The 22,495-nt window shown below is 48.0% G+C and overlaps 13 protein-coding genes across 13 annotated transcripts; 5 read left to right on the top strand and 8 right to left on the bottom strand.

Annotated features, from left to right (window-relative positions):
- Window positions 1–168: 168 nt before the first annotated feature.
- PHATR_36728 (predicted protein) lies at window positions 169–496 on the top strand (the record flags this gene model as incomplete). Its single annotated transcript, XM_002185809.1, has 1 exon — window positions 169–496. A coding segment is annotated over one exon (328 nt), but the record flags the coding sequence as incomplete, so codon positions are not given.
- A 14-nt stretch (window positions 497–510) lies between these two features.
- On the top strand, window positions 511–2,540 carry PHATR_13384 (predicted protein; the record flags this gene model as incomplete). Its single annotated transcript, XM_002185808.1, has 3 exons — window positions 511–899; window positions 977–2,108; window positions 2,277–2,540. 3 exons carry the CDS (start codon window positions 511–513, stop codon window positions 2,538–2,540), a joined length of 1,785 nt encoding a protein of 594 aa, XP_002185844.1.
- Window positions 2,541–2,719: 179 nt separating this feature from the next.
- Window positions 2,720–3,523, bottom strand: PHATR_36726 (predicted protein; the record flags this gene model as incomplete). The annotated part of the gene is made up of 1 exon (XM_002185625.1): window positions 2,720–3,523. A coding segment is annotated over one exon (804 nt), but the record flags the coding sequence as incomplete, so codon positions are not given.
- Window positions 3,524–3,931: 408 nt separating this feature from the next.
- Window positions 3,932–4,576, top strand: PHATR_46699 (predicted protein). Its single transcript, XM_002185807.1, has 2 exons — window positions 3,932–4,260; window positions 4,347–4,576. The coding sequence occupies exons 1-2, from the start codon at window positions 3,983–3,985 to the stop codon at window positions 4,555–4,557; spliced, it is 489 nt and encodes a 162-aa protein (XP_002185843.1). The 5' UTR covers window positions 3,932–3,982; the 3' UTR covers window positions 4,558–4,576.
- A 266-nt stretch (window positions 4,577–4,842) lies between these two features.
- Window positions 4,843–5,640, bottom strand: PHATR_36724 (predicted protein; the record flags this gene model as incomplete). Its single annotated transcript, XM_002185624.1, has 1 exon — window positions 4,843–5,640. The coding sequence occupies one exon, from the start codon at window positions 5,638–5,640 to the stop codon at window positions 4,843–4,845; it is 798 nt and encodes a 265-aa protein (XP_002185660.1).
- Window positions 5,641–6,037: 397 nt separating this feature from the next.
- Window positions 6,038–7,991, top strand: PHATR_46698 (predicted protein). Its single transcript, XM_002185806.1, has 3 exons — window positions 6,038–6,227; window positions 6,338–7,035; window positions 7,109–7,991. Exons 1-3 carry the CDS (start codon window positions 6,201–6,203, stop codon window positions 7,776–7,778), a joined length of 1,395 nt encoding a protein of 464 aa, XP_002185842.1. The 5' UTR covers window positions 6,038–6,200; the 3' UTR covers window positions 7,779–7,991.
- Window positions 7,966–9,368, bottom strand: PHATR_21030 (predicted protein). Its single transcript, XM_002185623.1, has 2 exons — window positions 9,092–9,368; window positions 7,966–8,975 (listed from the first exon to the last, which is right to left on the bottom strand). Exons 1-2 carry the CDS (start codon window positions 9,338–9,340, stop codon window positions 8,052–8,054), a joined length of 1,173 nt encoding a protein of 390 aa, XP_002185659.1. The 5' UTR covers window positions 9,341–9,368; the 3' UTR covers window positions 7,966–8,051.
- Window positions 9,369–9,937: 569 nt separating this feature from the next.
- On the bottom strand, window positions 9,938–11,232 carry PHATR_36721 (predicted protein; the record flags this gene model as incomplete). The annotated part of the gene is made up of 4 exons (XM_002185622.1): window positions 9,938–10,624; window positions 10,711–10,740; window positions 10,946–10,949; window positions 10,982–11,232. The coding sequence occupies 4 exons, from the start codon at window positions 11,230–11,232 to the stop codon at window positions 9,938–9,940; spliced, it is 972 nt and encodes a 323-aa protein (XP_002185658.1).
- Window positions 11,233–12,388: 1,156 nt separating this feature from the next.
- On the bottom strand, window positions 12,389–12,636 carry PHATR_28147 (predicted protein). Its single transcript, XM_002185621.1, has one exon. It carries the CDS (start codon window positions 12,617–12,619, stop codon window positions 12,431–12,433), a length of 189 nt encoding a protein of 62 aa, XP_002185657.1. The 5' UTR covers window positions 12,620–12,636; the 3' UTR covers window positions 12,389–12,430.
- A 1,434-nt stretch (window positions 12,637–14,070) lies between these two features.
- VPS45 (predicted protein) lies at window positions 14,071–15,738 on the bottom strand (the record flags this gene model as incomplete). The annotated part of the gene is made up of 1 exon (XM_002185620.1): window positions 14,071–15,738. One exon carries the CDS (start codon window positions 15,736–15,738, stop codon window positions 14,071–14,073), a length of 1,668 nt encoding a protein of 555 aa, XP_002185656.1.
- Window positions 15,739–16,295: 557 nt separating this feature from the next.
- Window positions 16,296–17,150, bottom strand: PHATR_36719 (predicted protein; the record flags this gene model as incomplete). The annotated part of the gene is made up of 1 exon (XM_002185619.1): window positions 16,296–17,150. The coding sequence occupies one exon, from the start codon at window positions 17,148–17,150 to the stop codon at window positions 16,296–16,298; it is 855 nt and encodes a 284-aa protein (XP_002185655.1).
- A 580-nt stretch (window positions 17,151–17,730) lies between these two features.
- Window positions 17,731–19,082, top strand: PHATR_46694 (predicted protein; the record flags this gene model as incomplete). The annotated part of the gene is made up of 1 exon (XM_002185805.1): window positions 17,731–19,082. Exon 1 carries the CDS (start codon window positions 17,799–17,801, stop codon window positions 19,080–19,082), a length of 1,284 nt encoding a protein of 427 aa, XP_002185841.1. The 5' UTR covers window positions 17,731–17,798.
- Window positions 19,083–20,076: 994 nt separating this feature from the next.
- On the bottom strand, window positions 20,077–22,119 carry PHATR_13396 (predicted protein; the record flags this gene model as incomplete). The annotated part of the gene is made up of 1 exon (XM_002185618.1): window positions 20,077–22,119. A coding segment is annotated over one exon (2,043 nt), but the record flags the coding sequence as incomplete, so codon positions are not given.
- Between the last annotated feature and the right edge of the window lie 376 nt (window positions 22,120–22,495).

The following is a 22,495-nucleotide window of genomic DNA, read 5'->3' as shown; positions in this document are numbered from 1 at the left end:
CGTGAAGACGGATGGGACCGCGGTCCTCTCTGTGCTCACAGTCAATGGGATTCGAGGCACTATTTTACAACATTACAATGCCAAACGGTGGCGCATAACAACTCGCGATTCGGAAATCGACATTTGTTCAAGAGTTCGTCGCAAAAAGCGCAATCTTGCACTTCCCAAATGGCTTCATCTTCGGAAGAAGAGTTCATGGGCGATGAAGAGCAAACCCTGTTAAAGAAGCAATCGAAACGGCCCAAGATTGAAGATGATGGTAACGATGACGATGATATGCCTCTTACGAGCCTAAAAAAGACGAAGACGAGGATCGATAGAGTGAAGCCTGATCCTGCACCTTCTTCGTCATCGCAGAAGAAAGAAGCTGTCAAGAAGAGAAAACACAAGTCCTTGTCGCAACGTGAAGATGCAAAAAAGCCTTCTGTCAAAAAGGTCAAAACGGAACCCAATTCTTCCAAGCCACGCGAACTCAAAAAACTTGACAAAACGGAACGTCTACAATACGCCATGCAATCGTTTCTCTGGTGGAATGCACCTGAGCTTCCTGAAGGATGCCAATGGCGCACAATGGAGCATTCAGGAGTCAGTTTTCCGGAGACCTACGAACCACATGGAGTCAAAATGATGTATGATGGACAACCAGTTGAATTGACTCCCATTCAGGAAGAAGCGGCTACTTTCTTTGCCGCCATGGACCCCGAAGGTATGCATCTGGGCAATCCCAAGACAGGGAAAATCTTCATCAAGAATTTTTTTGCAGACTTTCGGGAAATTTTGGGGAAGAAACATATCGTAAAGGAATTCAAAAAATGCGACTTTGAGCCCATTCGAAAGCATTTGAACGAGCAAAAGATCATCCGAAAAGCCATCACAGATGAGGAACGAAAGGCCAACAAGTAAGTCCAAACAACAGCCAAAAACATGCTAGCCTTACCGAAAATAGCTCGTACTCAATCTTACTCTATTTGCACAGGGAGGACCGGAGTCAAACGCTTCATCAATTTGGTTTTTCTATCGTCGATGGACACATTGAACGAGTGGGCAACTTTAACATGGAACCACCCGGCGCTTTTCGTGGTCGAGGAGAGCACCCTAAGATGGGCAAGCTCAAGTCGCGCGTTTTGCCTGAACAAGTATCGTTGAATCTAAGCGAATGCGCCCCTGTTCCCCCCTGTCCAGTTCCAGGGCACGCTTGGAGTGATGTTCGACACGATCCGCGTGGGCAATGGCTCGCTACATGGAAGGAAAACATCAATAACCAGTCCAAGTACATGCAGCTGGCAGCGCAGTCTTCGTTTAAGGGAAAATCAGATCGATCCAAGTATAGCAAGGCTGGATTGCTCTGTAAAAACATTGAAAAGATTCGCAAATCGTACAAGAAAGACCTGAAATCCAAGGACATGGAAGTTAAGCAATTAGCAACGGCAACGTGGGTTATAGATCGACTGGCACTTCGTGTTGGCGGAGAGAAGGATACTGATGAAGAAGCAGATACAGTTGGTTGCTGCTCGCTGCGCGTGGAACACTTACATTTTGATCCCAATGGCGAAGGTGGTGATAGCAAAGAAATTGAGCTCGAGTTCCTAGGTAAGGATTCCATGCTTTTTAAACAGACGATCGACTTTGGGGCGACCTTGTATAACGATAGCAACGGTCTGGGGGCGCAGGTCTACGACAACCTAAAGTCTTTTTGCAAGAAGAAGAAATCTTCCGAAGAAGTTTTTCACGTAATCAATCCGACAATGCTAAACAACCATTTGAAACAGTTCATGGACGGCCTTTCGGCCAAAGTTTTCCGTACGTACAATGCATCCAAAACGTTGCAAACCGAGCTTCGTAAGTACGAGGTATCTCCTGCCTGGCGTAACCTTACCGCATCGGAAAAAGTCGTCGAGTACAATAATGCCAACCGTGAAGTGGCGATTCTCTGTAACCATCAGCGTTCGGTCAGCAAAGCTCAAGAAACTCAGCTTGAAAACATCACAGCAAAAGTAGGCATGTTAAAAAAACAGAAGAAAGATTTGAAGAAGATTCTCAAGCTGCTTACGGCGGGAGAGGCTGATAAAATTCCTACGAAAAAGTCACCTCAGACTATGACTGATGAAGTACAAAAGGCGCTTGAAAAGGCTAAAAAACTGAAGGATACGGCAAAGACAAATGAGGAAAAGATCAGGGCTACCGAAGCGGACGAGAAGGCGAAAGCAAAGAAACGAGCTTTGGCCGACTCTAAGTTCCAAAAGGCGCACTTATGGGAGAAGGTACCGACAAAAGAGCAGGTTGTGAAAAAGATTGAAGCGTGGAACGGTAAGATAAGCAAAATGGAAATGGACCTTAAACACAAGGACGACAATAAGGAGGTCTCACTCGGAACTTCGAAGATTAACTATATGGACCCCCGGATCTCAGTAGCATGGTGCAAACGAAACGAAGTTCCAATTGAGAAGATCTTTTCCAAAACGCTGCGCGACAAATTCAACTGGGCCATGGCAGTTGTGCCAGACTGGGAATTTAACGAACACATTGCCAAAGAAGCTTAAATCACAATGAAAACCAAAATCGTTATAACAGTATTTGAGTGAACTAAAGTATTCGGATTAGAGCAGCGCATTACTCACACTTGACGTTTGTCTTCTAGGTCTAGCTTAGCATAGTCATTCTTCCATCTGGTTAAGATAGGCCTCCAAGTCGAAAGCAACTGTCTGAGATCCCTGCGCACTACCTCTTCCTCGATGCGACCAAAATTCTCATCCCGGAAGCCACCAATAGTAGCGAGCAATTCATGGCTTGGAGGAGTTGTTTTGAGCGCGAGTGTATGTATACGCTGAAGCGCCCAACCATGGAATGGTTCTAGCTCAGTGCGGTATGCCGATAGGGCAGCTTCCGTAGTCGACAAATTGGAGTCCAAAATTAGCGAGTACATCTTGTACTGAAAGGACAGTGATCGGCGTATCCACAAGAATCCCATGGCGACCGAGGGGTCCTTCAAAATACCATTCGGCTGATGAATTCCGAGCTCCTTTTCGTATTCCAAAAGCATCTCGAGCGTTTTGCGTCGCGCATGCGGTGCAGAGTGATAAAGCGCTTCTACTTTGTGAATGTTGTTTTCCATCTCCCGTGCGCTTTGTCTTTGACCTATTAGTTTCATCGTCATTTCAAGTTTTCGACAAGCTTTGAGTAGATACAGTGTATCCAACTCGCACAAGATGCCTCTGGCTTTAAGCACTGGCTCAAAAGCTTCCGAGAGGTCGGCGACTTTGGTGTGCAGTTTGCGCTTGAGTTCGGCCACCATGAGCGCGCCCATTCTTCTGCTTCGATCACTTATAGACGTCGGAGCTACAATCCGGCGATACTTTACACTAGATTTCAAGAGAGGACGGGACAAGGCCTTTGCTCTTCGAGACGCTGCTGCAGAATATGTTTTCCTGAAGGAATTTCCAGTGGCTGCAGCCGCCGCGGAAGCTTCAGCATGAGAACTTGCCAACAGCAGCAGCATGCAACGGAAGGGGAGCCTTGATAACATGGTGAACGATACTTCGACGGTAGAAAATCCCACACACACGTTTTCTGAGAGGTCTCACTGACAACGTCCGTCAAGTTCACAATGTTTCCGTTTACAGTTACCCGCTTTTGTGAAATCTTGTCCACATTCCGGACAAGGTGAGTTTTCTCCTGCCATCGAATTCTCGATCTCTCGCGAAGGGACTTCAAAGTAGATGTCGCATTGGTTGTCACAGTGACATCAGGAGAATAAATTTTGTTTGGTCGTAGTGTACACCAGCCATTTTGTAAAATACAACAGCCCTATTGTATCGTAAAGTACGCCAGCCAAATTCTTAATGCAAGCACACCCTTTATGTGATTCCCGAGTGGAATTTACTTTGTACTCGGTCGATCACAGCAGTGGGCATGTCCTCACAGTTGCCAATACCCAGGAGTTGTTCCCCTTCCCTTTGTTGACTTTGAGCCTGCCCATCTTTAAATGGTCGAAATCTCTGCTATAGGGGATTCTAATGCTGCGGCGCCGGTCGAAAACGTTGCGGAGTTGCAGTTTGGGCCCGAGTTCGAAGACATTCATATCCTCTCCAACGCTCAGGTTGCTGTTATTCTGCAAGTGAGTGCCAACTCCGCCGTCAATCGTGATGAAGAGCTCAACGAAGTTTACCGAAAAACACAGAAATACGTGAATCGATTCAACACAATGACCAATCCAGAAAAGGAACACCAAGAGCTCGTTGATGAACTTGACAACCTGCAAGAGTACGTAGATCGCCTCGAACTGTAGGACGCTGTTTCCTGAACAAACTCGCTCACTGTCAGCCCATTTCCATCTTCTCGAACAATAGCGCCTTATCTACGTTTCGCAAAGAGACAGACGATGGCGACGAGCTCGAGCTGCACGGTGCTGAAGTCGCTGCACTCATGAATCTAGTGGCAACCGATACCCTGGTTGAAGAAGCTGTGGCGTTGATTCCGTCTTTGTCTCGATTTCCCGAAGCTGCCATCGATGAGATTTTGGACTTGATCCGCAGCACAATGATCCGGATTGTTTCGTAACGGGTATATTAAGCCACGGTAACACCTATTCGATCTCCGCCGTCTTCCTGATTCCCTTTTCCAAAAAAGCGACTTTACCAAATCTATACGCTATAAACAGATTTTACTTCCATGGTCTGTCTTTAGAGGCAGCCACTAAACGTGGAATAGTCAAGAAAGGTATAAGTTCATATTTTTGATACGCGCAATACCCAGCCAAAGATTTGTGAAATCCAGAATTCATGGGTCTCAACGAAAGACGAGTAAAGCCTGTGTATAACCCACGCGTGTCCGACCTCTATACAACTACTTTATAAGTTCTCTTGCTTTTACCAGCTCCCCAGGAGGTACTATCCCCATGTATCGCTTCATCGCCCGATTCGCCGTAGTAGCGTACAAGACCAAATCTTCCGACGACTCGCTCGGTTCCTTCAATAGATATTCGATTTCGGACTGCAAAGCTTCCACATTGGTCAAAATATCGTTGCGCAGCAAGTATGCTAAACTCTGTTCCGTTTTCGGCGTCGCTCCTCCACCAAGGTACAGGTTAGCCCGATCTGGATCCGAGTAATAAATGTTATCGCTGTACGCGTTGAACTGCTTCTTGAATTCAATCTTTTGGTACTTTTTCTGCTTGAGGATATTTTGTGCTTGCGCCCAGGAATCACGAGAACCGAGGCATATCCGTTCAACCTCGTCGAGTTCGTTTGCCATTTGCAGAATAGGAACGAGCAGACGAGGGTACGCTTCCACTTTGCCTTTGTTCCCGGCGTCTCCTCGTTCAAGTTCTCCGCCATATTTCAAGTCGTCCGCCTCAGCTTGCTCCCAAATGCGTATTTTCTCGAGTACTGAATTAGTGAGGGGGTTGCCTCGAAAGACGTCGTCCTTCGCTAGTGCGGGTTCGTTCGAAAGCCAAAGACCCGAAATCATTGCGGCCGTGTGTAGTAAGAACGGCCTTCGGTTTTCTTTAAACTTAGAGTCTTCGGCAGCGTGCGCGTTGCCATTCTTCGAGACTAAAGGGGCCGTCGCTTGGGAAAATGCAATGGCGACGTCGTGGTGGAAAGCGGAGAGCCAAGTGGCGAGTAGAAAGCAGCACCTCCTCATCAAACCGATCTTGAATTATGTACTAGCTAGCTATCCACAAGAAAACTGAATGAATAAAAATTCCCGCGGGGCAAACAGTCGACTGAGATCTCCCGCCTTGTTGCTGATGTGGGCGAACATCGTGGTTTTTTCGATTTGACATCGATTACTCACAGTCACACAACATCATCTTTCTGGAAAAGGGACGTCATGGGGGACGGAAAGCAACGAAGCAAAATCGCTACTGGTAGAATTGCTAGTGGGAGGTCAGTCAACGCCGATGAGTCAGGACAGTGTCGTATCGACAAAAGGGAGCGACACTCCTGTGTAAATGCAAAAAATGAGAAGCGCGAATCTCGAAGACATGAGTCCCGGAGCCTCGCACCGCTGGCTCGAGCTAGACTGTGGAGAGAAAGAGAGTGGACTCCCGACCATGGAGACAGGGTCGAGTGTAATAATTCCTTACGTAAAGTGCAGTTCTGCTCTCGTATCGCAGACTCGGCGTATATTTTTGAAACCCCTGCAGCCTCGCAACAAGTCCGTCTGAATTCTCCCGCTTTATAGTCAAGAGGGCTTTGAAGATGAGCGAAAGCAAATATACGGTGGAAGTAAGTTCGCAATCGCTCGTCCTCCCCATTCACGGGATGGCTTTTTGAACATGCCGGCGGAATTTCGCTCTCTTCCTCTTATCACTCCATCTCGCTTTTCTGCTATATAGTATGCCAAAAGTGGCAGATCGACCTGCAAAAAATGCAAAGTGAAAATAGAGAAAGGTCAAATGCGGATTGGAGTACACATTGACAACGGTCAGTTCGAGTATGTGAACTGGACACATCCCGCCTGCTTCACCATGCCGCGCAAGCTTAACATGGGAGCCAATGCGATGACTACGCAGCAATTTATTGAAGCTCATCTCGAAGATACGACAGGAGGAGAAATCCTTCCTGCGAAGGCCGAAGAGTTAGCCACGGAGATTGACAAGAAGGTCGACCTACAGAAGAAAGGCGATGACAATCATTCAGGATCGCCCTTGGACTCTATCAAGCAGGAGTATGAACAGCAGCAAAAGGACACAGATTCAGGAAACGAGCCGCTGCCCAAAAGGACAAAGTCTAGTAGTGGCAAGGCGGTTGAGCTTTATGCAAAGTACAAATCATTGAAGGTCGATGAATTGAAAGATTTCTTGCGATGGAATCGACAAGTCATGACGGGAACAAAGGACATTGTCCTTTTTAAAGCAATTGACGGCAATATATATGGCCGGCTCGCTCGGTGTGTTTTGTGTGGTGGTCGCTTAAAAATGAATTCTGACTGCACAAAAGTTATATGCTCTGGTTCCTTCGACGAGGATACAAGCATGCGTATCGATTGTGCCTACCAAGTCGAAGTGCCCGAAGCACCGCGTTGGCAGCCATGGTATGTTCTCTCTTCTCTCGTCTCAATGTATTTGAAGGGTGTGCTCACGCAGCGCGTCGCTCACGCGATTTAGGTATACTGAAGAACCTTCCGAAGAAGAACAAGAAGCAATGGATAAGTTAGAATCCGAAGCGTCCCTCGACATACCCGCTCCTGATCCAGAACTTGATGTCGACATTGGGAAACTCGTAAAAGAAGCAGAAAAGTTGGAATGGAAGCTCACATCTAAGGATGGCTTGCGGAAGGCAGTCGCTGAATTGACTGATGTTGTACAGAAGCATGAAGGTAAAAGTGTGGATTTGCCTGACGATATTGGCAGTGCCAAGATGAAGGTAGGCGAGGTGATAGCGCGAAATCGAGAAAAGTCTGCTGCAGAGCTTGTCCCGATCATTGTGCAGGAGTTTGGCTTCAAGGAGAGCAAGGTAGCCAAGGCTGCGAAGAAGGAGGCCGCAATGGAGATCATGGTCAAGGAACCAAAGAATTTACCTCTTGTCGCTGCTTTTCAAGAACTGTCCGAGCTGTACTTCAAAGAGGGAAATCGCAATGCTGGTGCCTCTTATGCCAAGGTTGTCAGCGCTCTGAAAGAGTTGTCATACGAAGTAACAGAAGAAAACGCGAAAGGACTAGGCAAGGGAAAGACGAAGGTCGCAAACATTGGTAAAACCTCAGCGGATCGAATATTCGAATTTGTCTGTACTGGCAAAATGGAAAAGCTTATAGAAAAGAGAGCTGACGCCTCCTAGCTGGAAGTACTGGGAAATATGGAACAGCAGGATTTCATTTTTTGGGGCGGTCACGCATATCAAGATTTGGTTGTCTGAGATTTTCGATTCCAACGTCTGGCTCTGTCAAACTTCGCTCTGTATATATCTGCAACACTATCACCAGACTGCGTAAACCAAGCAGATGCAACTTCTATTTTTACTTGATAACCGTCGTAAAAAGGTTTGAGTCTTATACCTGCAATTCGTTATCATTCACTATCAATAAAAATGTATCAGCTGAAAGCAACAGAATTATCGCTTCTTGCCATCGCGCCAGGGAGAATGATAAGAAAATACTGGGACGAACTTATTAATCTCATCCTTCTGCTGCTGAAGAATGCATTCAGAGACCCACACCATGTTTCGGATTTCTTGCTCCTTCAGCTTCACGTACGCGTAGAAGACGGCGTAGTGAAACTGACTTTCAAAGGCGAGCTCTAGCTGCTGGACATCGCGCTCGTAAAAGGCATCATCAATGCTCTTATCGCCGTTGCCAGACGCGTGAATGCTCCATATAGCAGAGTACTGCGGAAACAATTCAAGAACACGACCAAGTTCATCCTCATCCTGAACATCAATCAGCATGGTAGTGCCAGCGGGGTACAGATGACCAACAGAAGGATACAACCTTTTGCGGTCCGAAGAGCGCATCGAAGGCTCGTTTAGAGGAGTCCCAAAGGAGTTCAACGTTATGTTAATGGCATTGGTATCAGCACGAACTTTCAACAGCTCGCCCATAATTTGCGATGTATCTCCTCCGATTTTCATGGCAAACTGATAAAAGTCTTCTAACCAATACTTGATTAGCGAAGACTTTATAATCTCGATCTCAACTTCTTCCAGAACGTTTCGAGAGTCTCCATCACGGTGTTCCGAACTTTCCTGCAAAAACATGGCAAAGTAGGGACCAACGGGGGTATCAACAAGCACCGTCTGGTACAAATCAGCGTAACCTCTCGAACTGTTTTCAAAGGTTGGAATACTACGCATAGTACTTTCCTTGAACATACCGAGCGGGTGGCACTGTTCAATTAGCTCGTTAATATCACGGCCGCTCAAGGCACCCTTTAACAAAAGCATAACATTTTCAATCATATATTCGAACGTAATAAAGTCCAAAAATGTCGATAGCGGCTCGACAGACTGGGAGCGCAGGTACTGAAACTCTGTAACGAGCTGAAGTAGAAACAGGAAGCATAGGGTTAAAGAACAGACAACAAAGAGAGGTGTCTTCCGTCATGCCTATTCCATTGCTTCTCATTAGTTTTACAATTTTCAATCTAATTCTGTACCTTTTCAATAGCTGCCTTCTGAAGAGAAGCGGGGGTCATCGTCGCAGAATCCGCAAGTGCATCCGAATAATCAGACTCTGTTAGGTTCAAACGCACATCGTCTAACGTTTCGCACTGCGTAAGATGGTGATAATCAGCATCTGATAGAAAGCTGGAACGCATACCACGAACAAGCGCTTCCGGGAATCCATGGAGTACGTTGAAGGTAGCAATATCGCCAGCAGAGGCTTTAGGGCTGGGAGTCACCATGGTCAACGACAAGGACAACTATATTTGATATGAAAGATGGAAGTTCCGTAGACCGGAGAGCAGCAAAATTCAACCAAGTATCTCAGAGTCAGCTCATCGGAATCCGGGGCTTTGTTTAGCTATTAGGCACGTAGCTTCCATAGGCTAACAAAATCTTACCTTCTGAAATGAATAAGCTAAATATATCGTCCTCCTCGCGAAAACGGATGTTCGCACAGCCGCGATGTAGCCATTTTTAAGGAAGCAGACAAACGAACAAGCTGTGAAAAAGTTGGTCCGTCGAGTCAAATTCGGCAAGGCCGCCCCCCTCCTTATCATTCAAACAATGTTGACTGTTACTCTCGCTTCTCTTCTGAATGCTTGTTCCGATTCGAGGGCAATTGTGCAACTCACGAAGGCCGACAGAGAATTTAGGAGGACTTTAAACGTAGAGCTAAAAAACCTCAAGAAAGGGTTTTGCGTCAATATTTCAACCTTAAAACTCTCTGGTAGCATCACTTACTATTAGAGCTGTGCAATATCCAACCAATAGCGAAAAAGATAAAAATTTGTTATTACTGCTCAAGTCGTGTGCTACCAGCTACCAGCAAATCTCTCTTAGCCTGGGCCCAGAAAGCCTGACCTTCGAAGGTTGTCGGTCATGATAATTGTCCGTGTCGAGTCCAAGACGAATTCCATGTTATTTGTATCAGTTGCGCAAGTAACATGGATAAACGAGTCATTGAAGTCATCGTCAATGAGGCATTCTTTGAACTTTTCGATGAAGTATAGGACACCGCTATTAAACTCTCTCGGTGGGTAGGGATAGTCAGAGAATGGCGTTTGAGAGACTATGTCACTGTAGTGGATTTTTTCCGCAAATACGTCTTTCTTGTTTAAAAAGAGCATAATCGATGTGTTTGCAAACGCCCTGTTGTTGCATACGGAACGGAATAGTTCTAATGCTTCGCTCATGCGATTTGTACGTTTGGATTCCGCAAGAGCTTGATCATATTCTGATAGCGCGGCCACAAAAATAACGGCGTCCACGTTTTCAAAGCAACTGATCCATTTGCGCCGTTCGGAGCGCTGCCCCCCAACGTCGTACATCTCAAACTCAATGCCATCGATCCGGTACCGTTCCATTACAACTTGGTTCGTTTTCACTCGAGCAAGGAGAATGTCTTGCTGAGTCGGTTGAAAGTCCGGGGACGCAATTCGTGGCAGGTCTTGTAGATATTCTTTGTGTCCGTCAATTACGTTCATTGCTGCTCTCCTAGACCATACTTCTTTCATGGTTTTAGACTAAGCGAAACAATTAGGTGTGTGTTGTTATATAAAAAGAGAGCAGGTCTACACAACGCGACCTCACGACACTACACACGACTCACCTGCCAAAGAACTTTGATCGGTCTCCACAGCTGCAAAAATTTCTTTGCATCGTTGTTCGGTCCCAATCCTGCTCTTGGGCTCTGTCCAACCCAATCAGTACCGTTGGCGTATGGCGGATCCAAACTATCCGGTGACGCAGTGTTGTCTACCAAATGTGCAACAACGAGATTGAACGCGTCGATGGGTCTCATTCCGGTCCCGTCTTCATCCGCGAGCGGGTCCTCTGCCGCTAACTGATCTATCATTCCTAACCCCCGCAGGTGTTCACACAGCTTCCGCATAGCGGTGACAATATTCGAACGAACCACAACTCCGTACATGCGTAAATCATCCTCGGTTCGCGGAGCCCCATGCAAAATTCGCATTTGTTTAAAAATTGTAGACTTTCCGGATTCTCCGGCACCCAATAATAACAGCTTGACCTTTAGGTCTTCTTGTTGTTTGGCACGCTCTAACTCTTTATCAATCGCTTGGTTCTTGGCTGCTTCCTGAGGGTCCTCCGGCTTTTTGGGAGCTGGCATTTCGTACGGGCTCCGACTTGGCGTAGATGCACCATCAGTTTCAGGCGTTGATGCGCCGCAACCCATCTTAATATCCGTTTTCTGAATGGGCGGCCGGGTAGAAATACGAACTGTCGGAGGAAAGAATGGAGTGGAGAAACAGTACTAGCTTGCAGGTGCAGTAAGTAGCTATTTCCGTCTAGCGCTCACTTTAATCTTGATCAATTCCGTATCCGGAAGCAAGATAAAGACACCAGCAATTTCGGAAAAGAGAGAAACGGAAGCAGACGTACACCCTCGCCGTATGGCCAACTGTAAAGATAGACAAAAACCGAGATCGCCGTCTTGAATATCGGAAAGATCCTGCTGGCTAGCTGAAAAGAAGGACTAGACCGAACCTATCGTGGCCTAGCGTGTATGTGCTGTTTGCCCTCTTGTGAGGTCAAGTGGGAACAGATCGTTTCATAAAGTGTAACCTTCACCTGCGGTGTAGGCAGATTTTGCGGTATATCCGCCTTCTTGCTACGTCGAAACGTTTGATTTCCTACGCTACGTAGTACTGTATCGGCAGCCGTACCAGCAAGAGCAGGGGACGAAGTGCTGCAGGCTGTAATGTAAACGAACAGCAACTGCTGAAGGAGAGCCGCCGAAATATATATAAGAAAACGCAATGTATGCAGCTAGACTGGGCGACTTTTTTATAAATGTCGTTTTTTAATCAACGACGACGCCCATCCGATAACAATCTGTCGTACCAGTACCAACGCTCAGGCCGAACACCTATACAATCTCGCGGATCGAAACCCTGCAGAAACTATCAACGGGAGTAGAGAAGGATCAGGACTTTGTTCGCTCTACGGCAGGAGTCGGGTTGGCTTCTCTTCCAGTTTGTCGACCGCAGCCTCAGCTATGGCGTGCGGGTCTTGGTGTTGCTACTCTATGCCAAGTGAAGTAGTTATTAATCCCATTCAAGCTCGCTTTTGAGGATAGATTCGCTGTGCCAAGAAATGTTTAACGTAGTGTAAATTTTTAACGCATAAGACTACTTTTAGTGCAGTACAGGCTGCGTCTCGTTCCTTTTTCAACGGCGACTCTTATCTCTAGAAATACTACCGAATCTTGTGCTGCCATTGGAAGTGATAACCGTAAGTAGTAGGCAAAGACAAGATCTTCTTATGTGAAATCAAAAGAGTTTACTTGCTAGTCGAAAATTACAAATTTAGTTGTACTTTTCCCAGCCCATGTCCAAAGCACGCTCACGGAACACCTGTCGCTTCATATTAATTCCATACTTTCGGATCAGTCCCATACCACCCATACGACCGGTAACGCGGCATTGACGCGAGCCCTTTCCGTAATTCTTCGGGTGTGTAGCGTACAGCTTGTTGGGTTTGCGAGATTCCGCCATGACTTCTACTTTCAATCTATTCGACAAAACAAGAACAAAGCGTGAGCCATGAGGCAACGTTCCATAACTGATATCCACCGGAAGTTGGGCACTGCTTCGATGGCTACCTAGCACTTTAAAAAGTCATTTTCAGGTGCCATGAATATTGATCAAATCGTAAGCCGCGCCCTATCGAAATGCGTAATGGAAGGAAAAATTCTGTAATATGAAGCAGTGACAAAGCCCACTCAGATGCCAAAAGTGCTGTAGAAGCATAAAGGTAGATCAAAGGGTCCGAAATACATTCGTATTGCCAGTTTGGAATCACTCGAGCCCCCATTTCTTTCACCCCAATGTTGTCTCCATCCAAACGTTACAATGAATTCCCAAATCAAATAGGATTTTTCCCGTACCTGGTTTCCTATTACGATGCAGTGCCTCTTCAACAGTTGCTCGATGCTATTGCGACGTATTGCGGATGCAAGAGATTTGCTGTGAATCTGAAGGGCCTCAGTTTAGTAACGCGGTAAACCTGGTTGGAACAGTCGATGCGTGTATGCTTGTCCGACTGCGATTGCATTCGATCGGTTTTTCCTTTGGCTGTTTTCTTTTCGACTTGAAACCCTAGCTGCCCTACCCCATTGCAAAAACAAAGTTAGAGTATCGTGCCGTCGGACGACACAAATAATTTTGGTGAAAAAGTGGCAGCATTTCGACAACATAGAGCTTGCTGGACCATGACCAACACCACTCGACACAAAAGCAGAACCACATTCATCGAAACGCGTATTTTTATTTTTCGACATGTGTTCTAAAAAAACGCAAACGAAGCAATGTCTATGATACGAGACAGTTTAAACGGTACATGGATCCTCGACAAGACACGCGAACCATGGAGCATGAACGAATATCTACGAACCCTGAACGTTGATCCTCTAGCCATTCAGGCGCACGAAAAGGGAGAAAAGGAGCAAGATACCTTTCACACAATCGAGCTCGACCGCCACAAGGTCAAAATTATAAAGAGGAGTCGCGTGAACAATGATTTGGTTGTTGAATTGGTTCTCGGACAGGAGAAAGTGGAGCTACTTCCTCCAGGAGAGCGACCAAAACGTTCCATGGCAACATCAGATGATTTATGTCATTTGGAGCTGGTGTCATCGCTTCTCACAGTGAATGGAAATGCCTTCGTTACGGATACCAAAACGCTGCTTCAAGAATCAGACAAGAGTGTCCTGAGACAAAACTTAACAATTGTCAACGAGACGTCAGGCCAGAGTCACACAACGACGCGGTACTTTCTTCCATATCTCGATCTTGCCCCGCACCTAATTGAAGAAAAGCCGGATCCGGATATGGTAGAGAAGCAAAACCCGACTTCTGTATAGACGTGTTTAGTAATTCCTATGACGAAGTGTGCCTTTAGATCTATTCAATCCAGCTGTCTAATGATTGTTTGCTAAAATGTTGACCTATAGCGATGTGGACCTGAGTTCGTCCAGAAAGCTGGTGCTGTTGTGCACCGTGCTACCTCCGAGAATCACATGAACACGTCCTTTCATTTGTATGTTGAACTCGGCAATCTTGGTCCCTTCTTCATAGGTTACACCACCCACCATAAAAATAATAATTTCTTCTGGAACGACTGTATCACCATGTAGTCGAGTTGTACAAGACCCAGGGACAATAGGATGAGTCCTCGCCGCTAACTTGCCCTTCATAACTGTTTGGACAGTGTCCATGATAAGAGGAACATGCTGCGCATACACGTTCTCGACGCCTTGTACACTTGTCATGAAATTCTTGGTCATTTTGCTCATTAAATCGTGGTTTCCGAATAAACCTGGTCCTCTTGACTTTGCCCCACCGTATCGTAGCATAACATTCACAAGATCCACCATATCCTGCGGTACACCGCCTTTACCCATCGCTGACTGTACCATGTGTATATTAGCTGATGTTTCGTAGCGCAAGGCATAGAGCAGTCCCAACCTCAGCTTGTCCGGGACTTTTACCGCATTGCTCCCTAACTTGTCCATGAGCTCTCGCCAGTGGGTATTATGATCATCAGAACACGCCAACTCTTGTTCGAACTGCGACACATCCATCAGCGAGCAAACTTCGACTAGGCGAGCTAGTTCACCCATAATGGCCACGTGTTTCGACACATTGTGTGATCGAGAGCGCAGTTCCGGAAACTTATCCATAAAATTCTGCATATCTTCAATTGTATTGAGACTTGCCGAGCTTTGATTTGCCGTCTGACTTTGGTATTCCTTCAAAAGTTTTTGAATGGCTTCGCCCAGTTCTCCAAAATTGCTATGGCGGTTTCTATGAAAAAAATCGTCCTGCGATGCAGCTAAAACTACTTCCTCGAGATCTTTGGTTACGTTGGGAGCTCCGCGAAGAATGACACGGTGATTGTTGAGACCCAACAACTCATGTACCATCGCCTGATAAGTCCACTGGCTAAGCAGTGGCGTAACAGGGTCGTCTCGACGATCCAACACTAAAAGCAGCAAACCACCAGCATTACTTCTTCGAAAGTGGAAAATTTCATCAGCTTGAATCGCATCGTGCATATCTTTCGCTAGCTCTTCGGCGCATGCCGAATGCCCCGCGTAACGGATACAACTCGGCTGTCGTTTCAAAGCCAGCAGCATGGACTGGAGTCCTTGTATGTTGCGCTCGTATTGTGCCGCATACTTCGGTGCCCAGGATGTTCCGGCAGCGACCGTCATAGCGAGTGTGTTGCGACATTGTAGACTCGTTAGATCTTCATTTACGGGTAAAAAATCGGCGTAAATCTCTTTTACCTGCCGAACTCGTTCGGTTCTATCGCTTTCAGCTAGCACGCGTACGAGTCCGGAGGGAAGAATTCCCGAAAAAAAGATGTGGTACTCCAAAAATCGTGGGCGTTGGCTGAGTTCTTTAGCGATCAAATTCACATTGTTTTGTGTAGGCCGGCAAAAAACGACGGCCTTGAGATGACTTTTCGAAACAGATGCAGACCCGTTTGTATGGCTTCCTGTCTCATCCAGCCGCGAAACAAGATACACTTGTTGATTGAGTATTTCCGTTTGTGAATATACTGACGATACAACCTGCGTCGTCACGGCATCTAGCAACAAAACTTTCATGCTTCCACGGCATTTTTCGTCGCCATGCACGATCCGGTCAACGTATTGCCGGATCGCTGCGATGCCATCCAAGCTGTGGTTGCTGCTACTCATGATGAAGGAAGTTTGAAAAGTATGGAGGCAATATAATCGTCTAAAATCAGGTTCGACTGATTGTACTCTTCGACGGCATCCCTCGAGTAAGTCGAAGCGATAAAGAGTAGATGGATTCCCGTCAATGCCACAAAAAAGATGACCTCGACTCTCCCTTTGGCATTACCGCTCACTGCTTGTGAGTCCTTGATCGTCTACTGTGAAAAAGCTTCTAGAGTTTTGCTCCCTTTAGCTGTTCCACGTTAGAAACCCATCGTTGACATAAGGCTTTCTCATCAGAGAGTTATCGTCGAAGCGCTGAAGAGTATTTTCGACGATTCACTCATATGTCTCAAGTTTGCCAATCAAAGCACCAAAGCCGCCTTGTATTAAAGGTCTACTGGTTAGATATGACCTTTATGACAATCCTAGGTTAAGCCAGAGACTTATCCTAGTCGTGCGACGTCTCTGTTGAGAAAAGCTGTTTAATTGATTAATCGGTCGACACTGGAAGTCAACCATTCGGCTAGAGCTTTATTGACAGTAGAATCTTGGACGGGAACCGCGTGGCCAGCTGGGTGTGATATAATTGTAATATTCATACCAGCCTGTTGCAGTGTGTTGCCGACTCGAGCTGTCTGGTCGGGAGCATTCATCTTGTCTCGCTCTCCGACAATTAACAGGACTTTGGGTATTGTTGTGGCCGAAGAGCCCCTGTCGACACGTAAAGCCTCCATTTCGTCCGTGTATGGATTTGGCCAAGCGACTCCATTTAGTATGTATCCCAGAGGCGGGTGCGGTCGAATTTGGTTGAGTGCCAACAAGGCGGTGATAAGAATGGCTCCTTGTGAATGCCCGAGGATCACATGTGGCCTGATGTTGTTGATATGCTGCAAGACGGCGGCACAACTTGTATCGAAATGCTCATAGCTTGTTGCATTGAATGACCGCACATGGGGTGGCATAGCCCACCAAGCGTAACCATGTCCTTTGGGAACCGGTGCGTCAAAGGAAGACACTTGAAAATCGATGGCAACCTCTTGGAGTAGTGACTCTCGCCACACTTTCAGCGTTTGGGCAAAACTGGCGCCGTTTCCTTCACTTCCATGCAACGCGAGAACACGAATAATCGTGGTGTTCGTAACGGGAGAAGAGCGTATCGAAGACGAGTCGTTCGATGCGGGCATTTGTTCGTTAGGATCAGCAGCAAGCGAGACAGCCGTGGTAAATCGTAGGAGTTGCGCAGCGGCGGTTGGATGCAATGAAAATGCTGCTATTCGGGAACAAGCAAGACAAGCCAAGAATTGCAGCGTTCGGCCAAACTTCGCGCTCGGCTGCATGCTGAGCTACGCTACTTCTCTGTACATTCATTCGCCCCGTTTGGATGGATTATGCTGGCAGCCAAAGGACTCTCGCCTTGTTGGGTTTTGTCTATTGTGTAGAAAACGCCAGAAAACAAAAGCACAGCAGACGTATTTCGATTCACAGTCAAGCCAGAACAAAGCTTTTGACTGTGAATATTAAAGCCGTGGTTTCTTGCAGGTTAGATCATGCAGGCTAGGCAACAAAACCTCGAATGCTCTAGAGTAAACGTGACACGTCCGTGAGGCTATTGTTTGACGGAATAGATCTCTCTAGTGCGGTCACAAACGTTAGCACAAGGATGGACCGCTGGGTACTTTGGAGGGAAAAGGTGTCATAGTCTATTTGCCAAAATGTTAGTCATTGCGCCGAACCCTTACAGTTAGCGGTGATGACGAGATCATGACGCAGTAGACCGACATCAAAACCCAAATATTTATACGTTTATCGACTTTCCGATTCACCATTAACATCATCATCCACACGCCACCGACGCAAGTCAGAAGACTCACGACATCCATTGTCTTGTGAAACCAGCTTCGTCACTTCTACTCCTATCGAAGATTACTTTGTCCAGGATCTCCACGACAAAAACGTTTCGTCATCTTACGTCGAGCTCTTCTAACATGGTTGAGAGTGAATCCACTACAAAAGTTAACGTCCTCATGGTGGGTACTGGCGAGTACACGACGGGATATGTTGGTGGAGGCGCGGCAGATTCGGACAAAGGCGCGGGCGTCGTTGCCTTGACGATGTTCGATCTCCGTCGTCGGAATAAGGTTAGCCGTGTGGGCATGTGTGGTGTCAACGGGAAGAAATTTGCTGGCATCCGTTCCCACATGCAAAAGAATATTGGGGATGTCTACAACGATATGGATTTGACATGTGAGACCTTTCCCGAAGATACGGTTGTGGATCCGCTTGCTTACGAAGTCGCCGCCAAGGCTTTTTACCCCGGAGATGTGGCGATCATCTTTACTCCGGACGACACGCATTTTGCGATCGCAATGAATTGTATCCAACGTGGTATGCATGTTATGGTAACCAAGCCCATAGTGCAGACCTTGGCAGATCACCAAAAGTTGGCAGCCTTGGCGCACGAAAACAATGTGTTGGTAGGAGTCGAAGTACACAAGCGTTTGGATCCTTTTTACGCTGATGCCAGAGACCGCGCACGTTCCAATCTCGGCGATTTTCAGTACATGTATGCATACATGTCACAGCCCAAGCATCAGCTCGAAACTTTTAAAGCGTGGGCAGGAAAATCGTCCGATATTTCCTACTATCTCAATTCACACCATGTAGACTGGTCAGAGTGGACTTTGGCTGGAATGGCACGCCCCGTACGCGTGACGGCAACTGGCTCGTCCGGAGTCGCCCAATCGCGCAGCATGAACACTGAAGACTCGATTACATTGACAGTTCAGTGGGAAAATCTCAATGATCAGAAGACGCTGGGTTGTGCCGTCTACACGTCTTCTTGGGCCGCACCCAAGAGCGACGTTCATTCGCAACAGCGATTCTTTTATATGGGTTCGTCCGGTGAGATCAACGTCGACCAGGCACACCGCGGGTGTACCGTCGCGACAGACGCCGCTGGCTTTGCTTCGGTGAATCCGCTGTTTATGAAATACACGCCAACCAATGGCATGTTTTCCGGGCAAGGAAGCTACGGTGTGCGAAGTTTCGAAAACTTTATTGACGCTTGTTGCGCGGTCAATGCGGGAACGGCCCAGCCAAGAGACTTTGATGACGGCTCTTTAGCGACGGTGCATACAACGATGCAGGGGACCGCCATTTTGGAGGCAGGTCGCATGAGTCTTGACATGGATGGTCGCCCCATGGATATTCAATACGATGGAAATGACCATGAGCCAATTGCAATTGTCCCCCACGTCTTCACCGGATAAAGTAATAGCAATACGAATCAAACTCGTTTTAATGAAAAGTATTTCAGGCACTAACCTGTAAGAAACACTAAAAGCAGTTAAAGCGTGAATTAGACACCTTTATTTGCTTTGTTGATGTGATGAGAACTCAAATCTTTATCGACCATGACTTGCAGCGGGCGGCGGAGGTGGAGGCATGCTACCACGAGGCGGAGGGGGAGGGCCCGACTGTTGCGGTGGTGCTTGTCTGGGGATTGCACGTCCGGGAGGGGGCGGTGGGCCGCCGAATCCACCACTAGATGGAGGACGTTGTGGCGGTCCAGGTGGCGGAGGTGCGCCGTAGCTGCCGGAACTTCCATGGCCTTGCGACGGTGGAGCATTACTCACTGGGGGTCCACTTCTAGGTGGGCCAGCCATATGCGAAGAGACAGGCATTGGTGGACCAGGCGGTTGTCCCGCATTCCCATGGGATGGGCCTCCTCCGTAACTAGATGGAGCAGGAGGATGTGGAGGCCCAGACACCGACGGTGGAGGTGCTCTTCCCATTCCTGGAGTGGGCGCAGGGGGTCCTCCCATTCCGGGTGGAGGTGGACCCCCTCCCATGCCAGGCTGCGGTGGAGCCATCGAACGACCTTGTTGGCTTGGCGGCCCGCCGTAGGAAGGGCCACCAGGTCCGGATGTACCTGAGGAAGCGTTGGGATTTTTCACAAACTCCATAAATTCGGCATAACTGCGAGTCCCTCCCTGGAACGAAGCTCGGTCCTCTATCATAAACCAAAAGAAACGAGCCTCCATAAAATCATCTCCTTCACGGACCACATTAATTTTGGGACCGATGAAAAGAGTGTCGGCTGGATCATCTCGTAGCGCATTGACAACGGCTCCAAATCGGGATGCAAAAGAATCTCCGCTCGTCTGCACTTCAATCTGTGTCAAGCAAAACAAAATCAGATACCAATATATAAATATAAATATATATATTGGTAGGGAAAAGAGTTCATCGTTGAGACAGACTTCACCGACTTACCTGATTCGGATCGATGTCGTCCAAGGAATGGACTCCAAAAAGTGAACCAACGACATTAAGATCAGCAGTACGCCCTACCCAAAGGTACATGTCAACGCCATTGTCCAACAGATAAACGCCGTTGCTAGTCAAATTCTCGATACTCAGATTCACGACGGGCGGGAGAACAATTTGCTCGCGACCGGCCGTCAGCTCACTGGGACTTTCGTTTCCTGGTTCTTCTTCGGAGGTATAACCTACATTATCGCCCATGTCATGAATAGTGAACATTCGCGGATATATAAAGTGCTTCGAGTCCTCCACCCACATCCCGTTTAGCAAATCACGGGCTTGAACACGCTCGTCGGGGTGAACATCCGTCCCACCTCGAAAGGCCACGTTCTTCATCGTAGCCAAAGTGTAAAGCGGTAGTAGTGCGAGATGCTCCGGAATGGGCTTGTCTTCATCACTGCTAGCAATGTAGTGTCCGGGAGGTGGCGGTGCAGCGTATCCCGAGACCGTGCGTTTATCGCCCGACTTGGCTGTTTTGATCATTTCAACACATACTTGTTGGAGCTTCATGCGGGCGTTGTCTAGACTGGACTTGAGTGAAACTTCCAAAGCCTGTTTGGCAAGTAATGCACAACAGGCATCACAGTCGACGGAAGCAATGACTTCCGACATCAACGACGTGACCGGCAGAGCTTGCGTCATGACCCGTATGCGGCGTTCGCCGTCGCTGCTGGTGTAGAGCAAGGCCGCCTGGATCGTTACGTATTTCGACGTCACGGTTTGCTCGTCGTGGGCCAGGTCGAACGCAAAGACTGAATCGGTATTGCAGTTGGGCAACGCCAAGAGATCCGTGCCCCGAATGTAAAAATTTCCGTAAACGTTGGTTATTCGGATGCCTTTGGTACAACGAATGCGCATTACCGCTTCGAAGGCGGTTGTTTGTACCAATGTCTTGTTGAGTTGCTCTTCGAAGCGGCGAGCATCGCGGGCGCGTTGGAAGTTTACGTACGAGTACAAGGAACCGGAGGTGTACTTTGGAAGTTCGCCGAGAGCTGCCAGATCCATGTACTGATAGGGAAACAGGAACATATCGACACTGATTTGTTGACGACTAAATTCGATGGCGGTGTCTTTGTACCACGAAACATCAGACTTTAGTAGCTTGACTTCGTTCGGCGTTCCCATGATACCGGGCTGTTCTCTGGGTTTCAAGGCGCCGTCGCCCAAATTTGGCATGATGGATTGAAAGACGCACATCTTTCCTCCAATCTGTTTCATGACAGTAAAGGCGGCCTTGAGAGCCGGTCCCAGACAGGACTGCGACACAACCGGATTTTTGGCAAACATTTCGGGCAAGTTATCAAGAAATGTTTCCACCACCGCCCGCGATTCCTTCAAATTGACCAATAGATTGTCCGGGAGCGGGACAAAGAGCTCCTTGAGATCCGACACGACTAACATCTGCGGACTGGAGAGATCGGCGGCTAGATTGAAGTAGTGCACCGTGCTGTCAAAGGTAATGAAACCGATTTTGGTACGACCCCGCCCGGGCAAATCATCGAGACTCGCCTTGATGCCGGCCGCTACGCTTTCCAACATGCCGCTGCGGACAGCGGTGGCGCTCACGTCCACGACAAAGAAATATGTGGGTTCCTGCGGTGGGCGTACCATGTACTCGGCGGGAGCCAAAAATTCCGCAACGCCCTTGCTGAGTTCGGGGCGGTCAAACCGGTCGCGACGGAATCCTTGTTCGTCGAGGTGACAAAAGTATGCCGAGGGACAGTCGTTCATTTGCGCACAAATGTTGCACCGCCAGCGTTTTCCCTGATCCAACCAGGAGACAAAGGCGTTAATGTAGGTACGACAGCGTTTGCAACGCACAATTCCAGCGTTTCCGGGCTGCACGGTATCTATTTCTTCGTCGTTGGGCCCTGTGGGCGCCAACGGCCGAAGGACCCCTCCAAAGGGAATCTTGGAAGATCCTGCCTGAGCCGCCGTCTGTGGAATCTTGCTCGCCGAAAAGCGAAAGAGTCGTTCGGGAATCTTGATGCTGAGGTCGACGTTTTCGTTGTAGACTTGTCCGGCTGTCGCCATGCCCGTGGCCATGCCAGCAGGGACCGCAGACGCGGCGGGACGGTCCATGGGTTGCGGCGCGGGTGGTGCTTGGTAGAAACCGGAATGACCGCCGGGTGGAGGCGGCTGCGGCTGCATGGGCATCGTGCCCGGTGGACCAGTACCCGTCATACCTGGAGGCGGTGGCGCCGCAAAGCCGACATTGGGTTGTGGTTGAAACATTCCGGGTGCCGATCCCATCCCACTGGCTTGCGGAGGTTGGAACATTCCCGGACTCGGCCCGCCGCTTCCGGGAGCGATGGGGGGAGGTCGAAACATGCCGGGGGCACCAGGAGGCGCGCTG

The sequence above is a fragment of the Phaeodactylum tricornutum genome, chromosome 11 (assembly GCF_000150955.2).
Source record: "Phaeodactylum tricornutum CCAP 1055/1 chromosome 11, complete sequence".
In the NCBI taxonomy this organism is placed as follows: domain Eukaryota; phylum Bacillariophyta; class Bacillariophyceae; order Surirellales; family Neidiaceae; genus Phaeodactylum; species Phaeodactylum tricornutum.
The sequence above is the reverse complement of the archived record's forward strand: the minus strand, read 5'-3'. Positions and strand labels throughout refer to the sequence as shown.

Bases quoted from the DNA above. Each gene is read 5' to 3' on its own strand.
- PHATR_28147 (XM_002185621.1), bottom strand. From the start codon at position 12,619: ATGGCGGAATCTCGCAAACCCAACAAGCTGTACGCTACACACCCGAAG.
- PHATR_21030 (XM_002185623.1), bottom strand. From the start codon at position 9,340: ATGGTGACTCCCAGCCCTAAAGCCTCTGCTGGCGATATTGCTACCTTC. The intron at 8,976-9,091 runs GTACAGAATTAG...TTTCTACTTCAG, and splicing joins AGAAGGCAGCTATTGAAAAG to CTCGTTACAGAGTTTCAGTA.
- PHATR_46698 (XM_002185806.1), top strand. From the start codon at position 6,201: ATGAGCGAAAGCAAATATACGGTGGAA. The intron at 6,228-6,337 runs GTAAGTTCGCAA...TCTGCTATATAG, and splicing joins AAAGCAAATATACGGTGGAA to TATGCCAAAAGTGGCAGATC. The intron at 7,036-7,108 runs GTATGTTCTCTC...CACGCGATTTAG, and splicing joins GCACCGCGTTGGCAGCCATG to GTATACTGAAGAACCTTCCG.
- PHATR_46699 (XM_002185807.1), top strand. From the start codon at position 3,983: ATGGTCGAAATCTCTGCTATAGGGGATTCTAATGCTGCGGCGCCGGTC. The intron at 4,261-4,346 runs GTACGTAGATCG...CTCGAACAATAG, and splicing joins GAACTTGACAACCTGCAAGA to CGCCTTATCTACGTTTCGCA.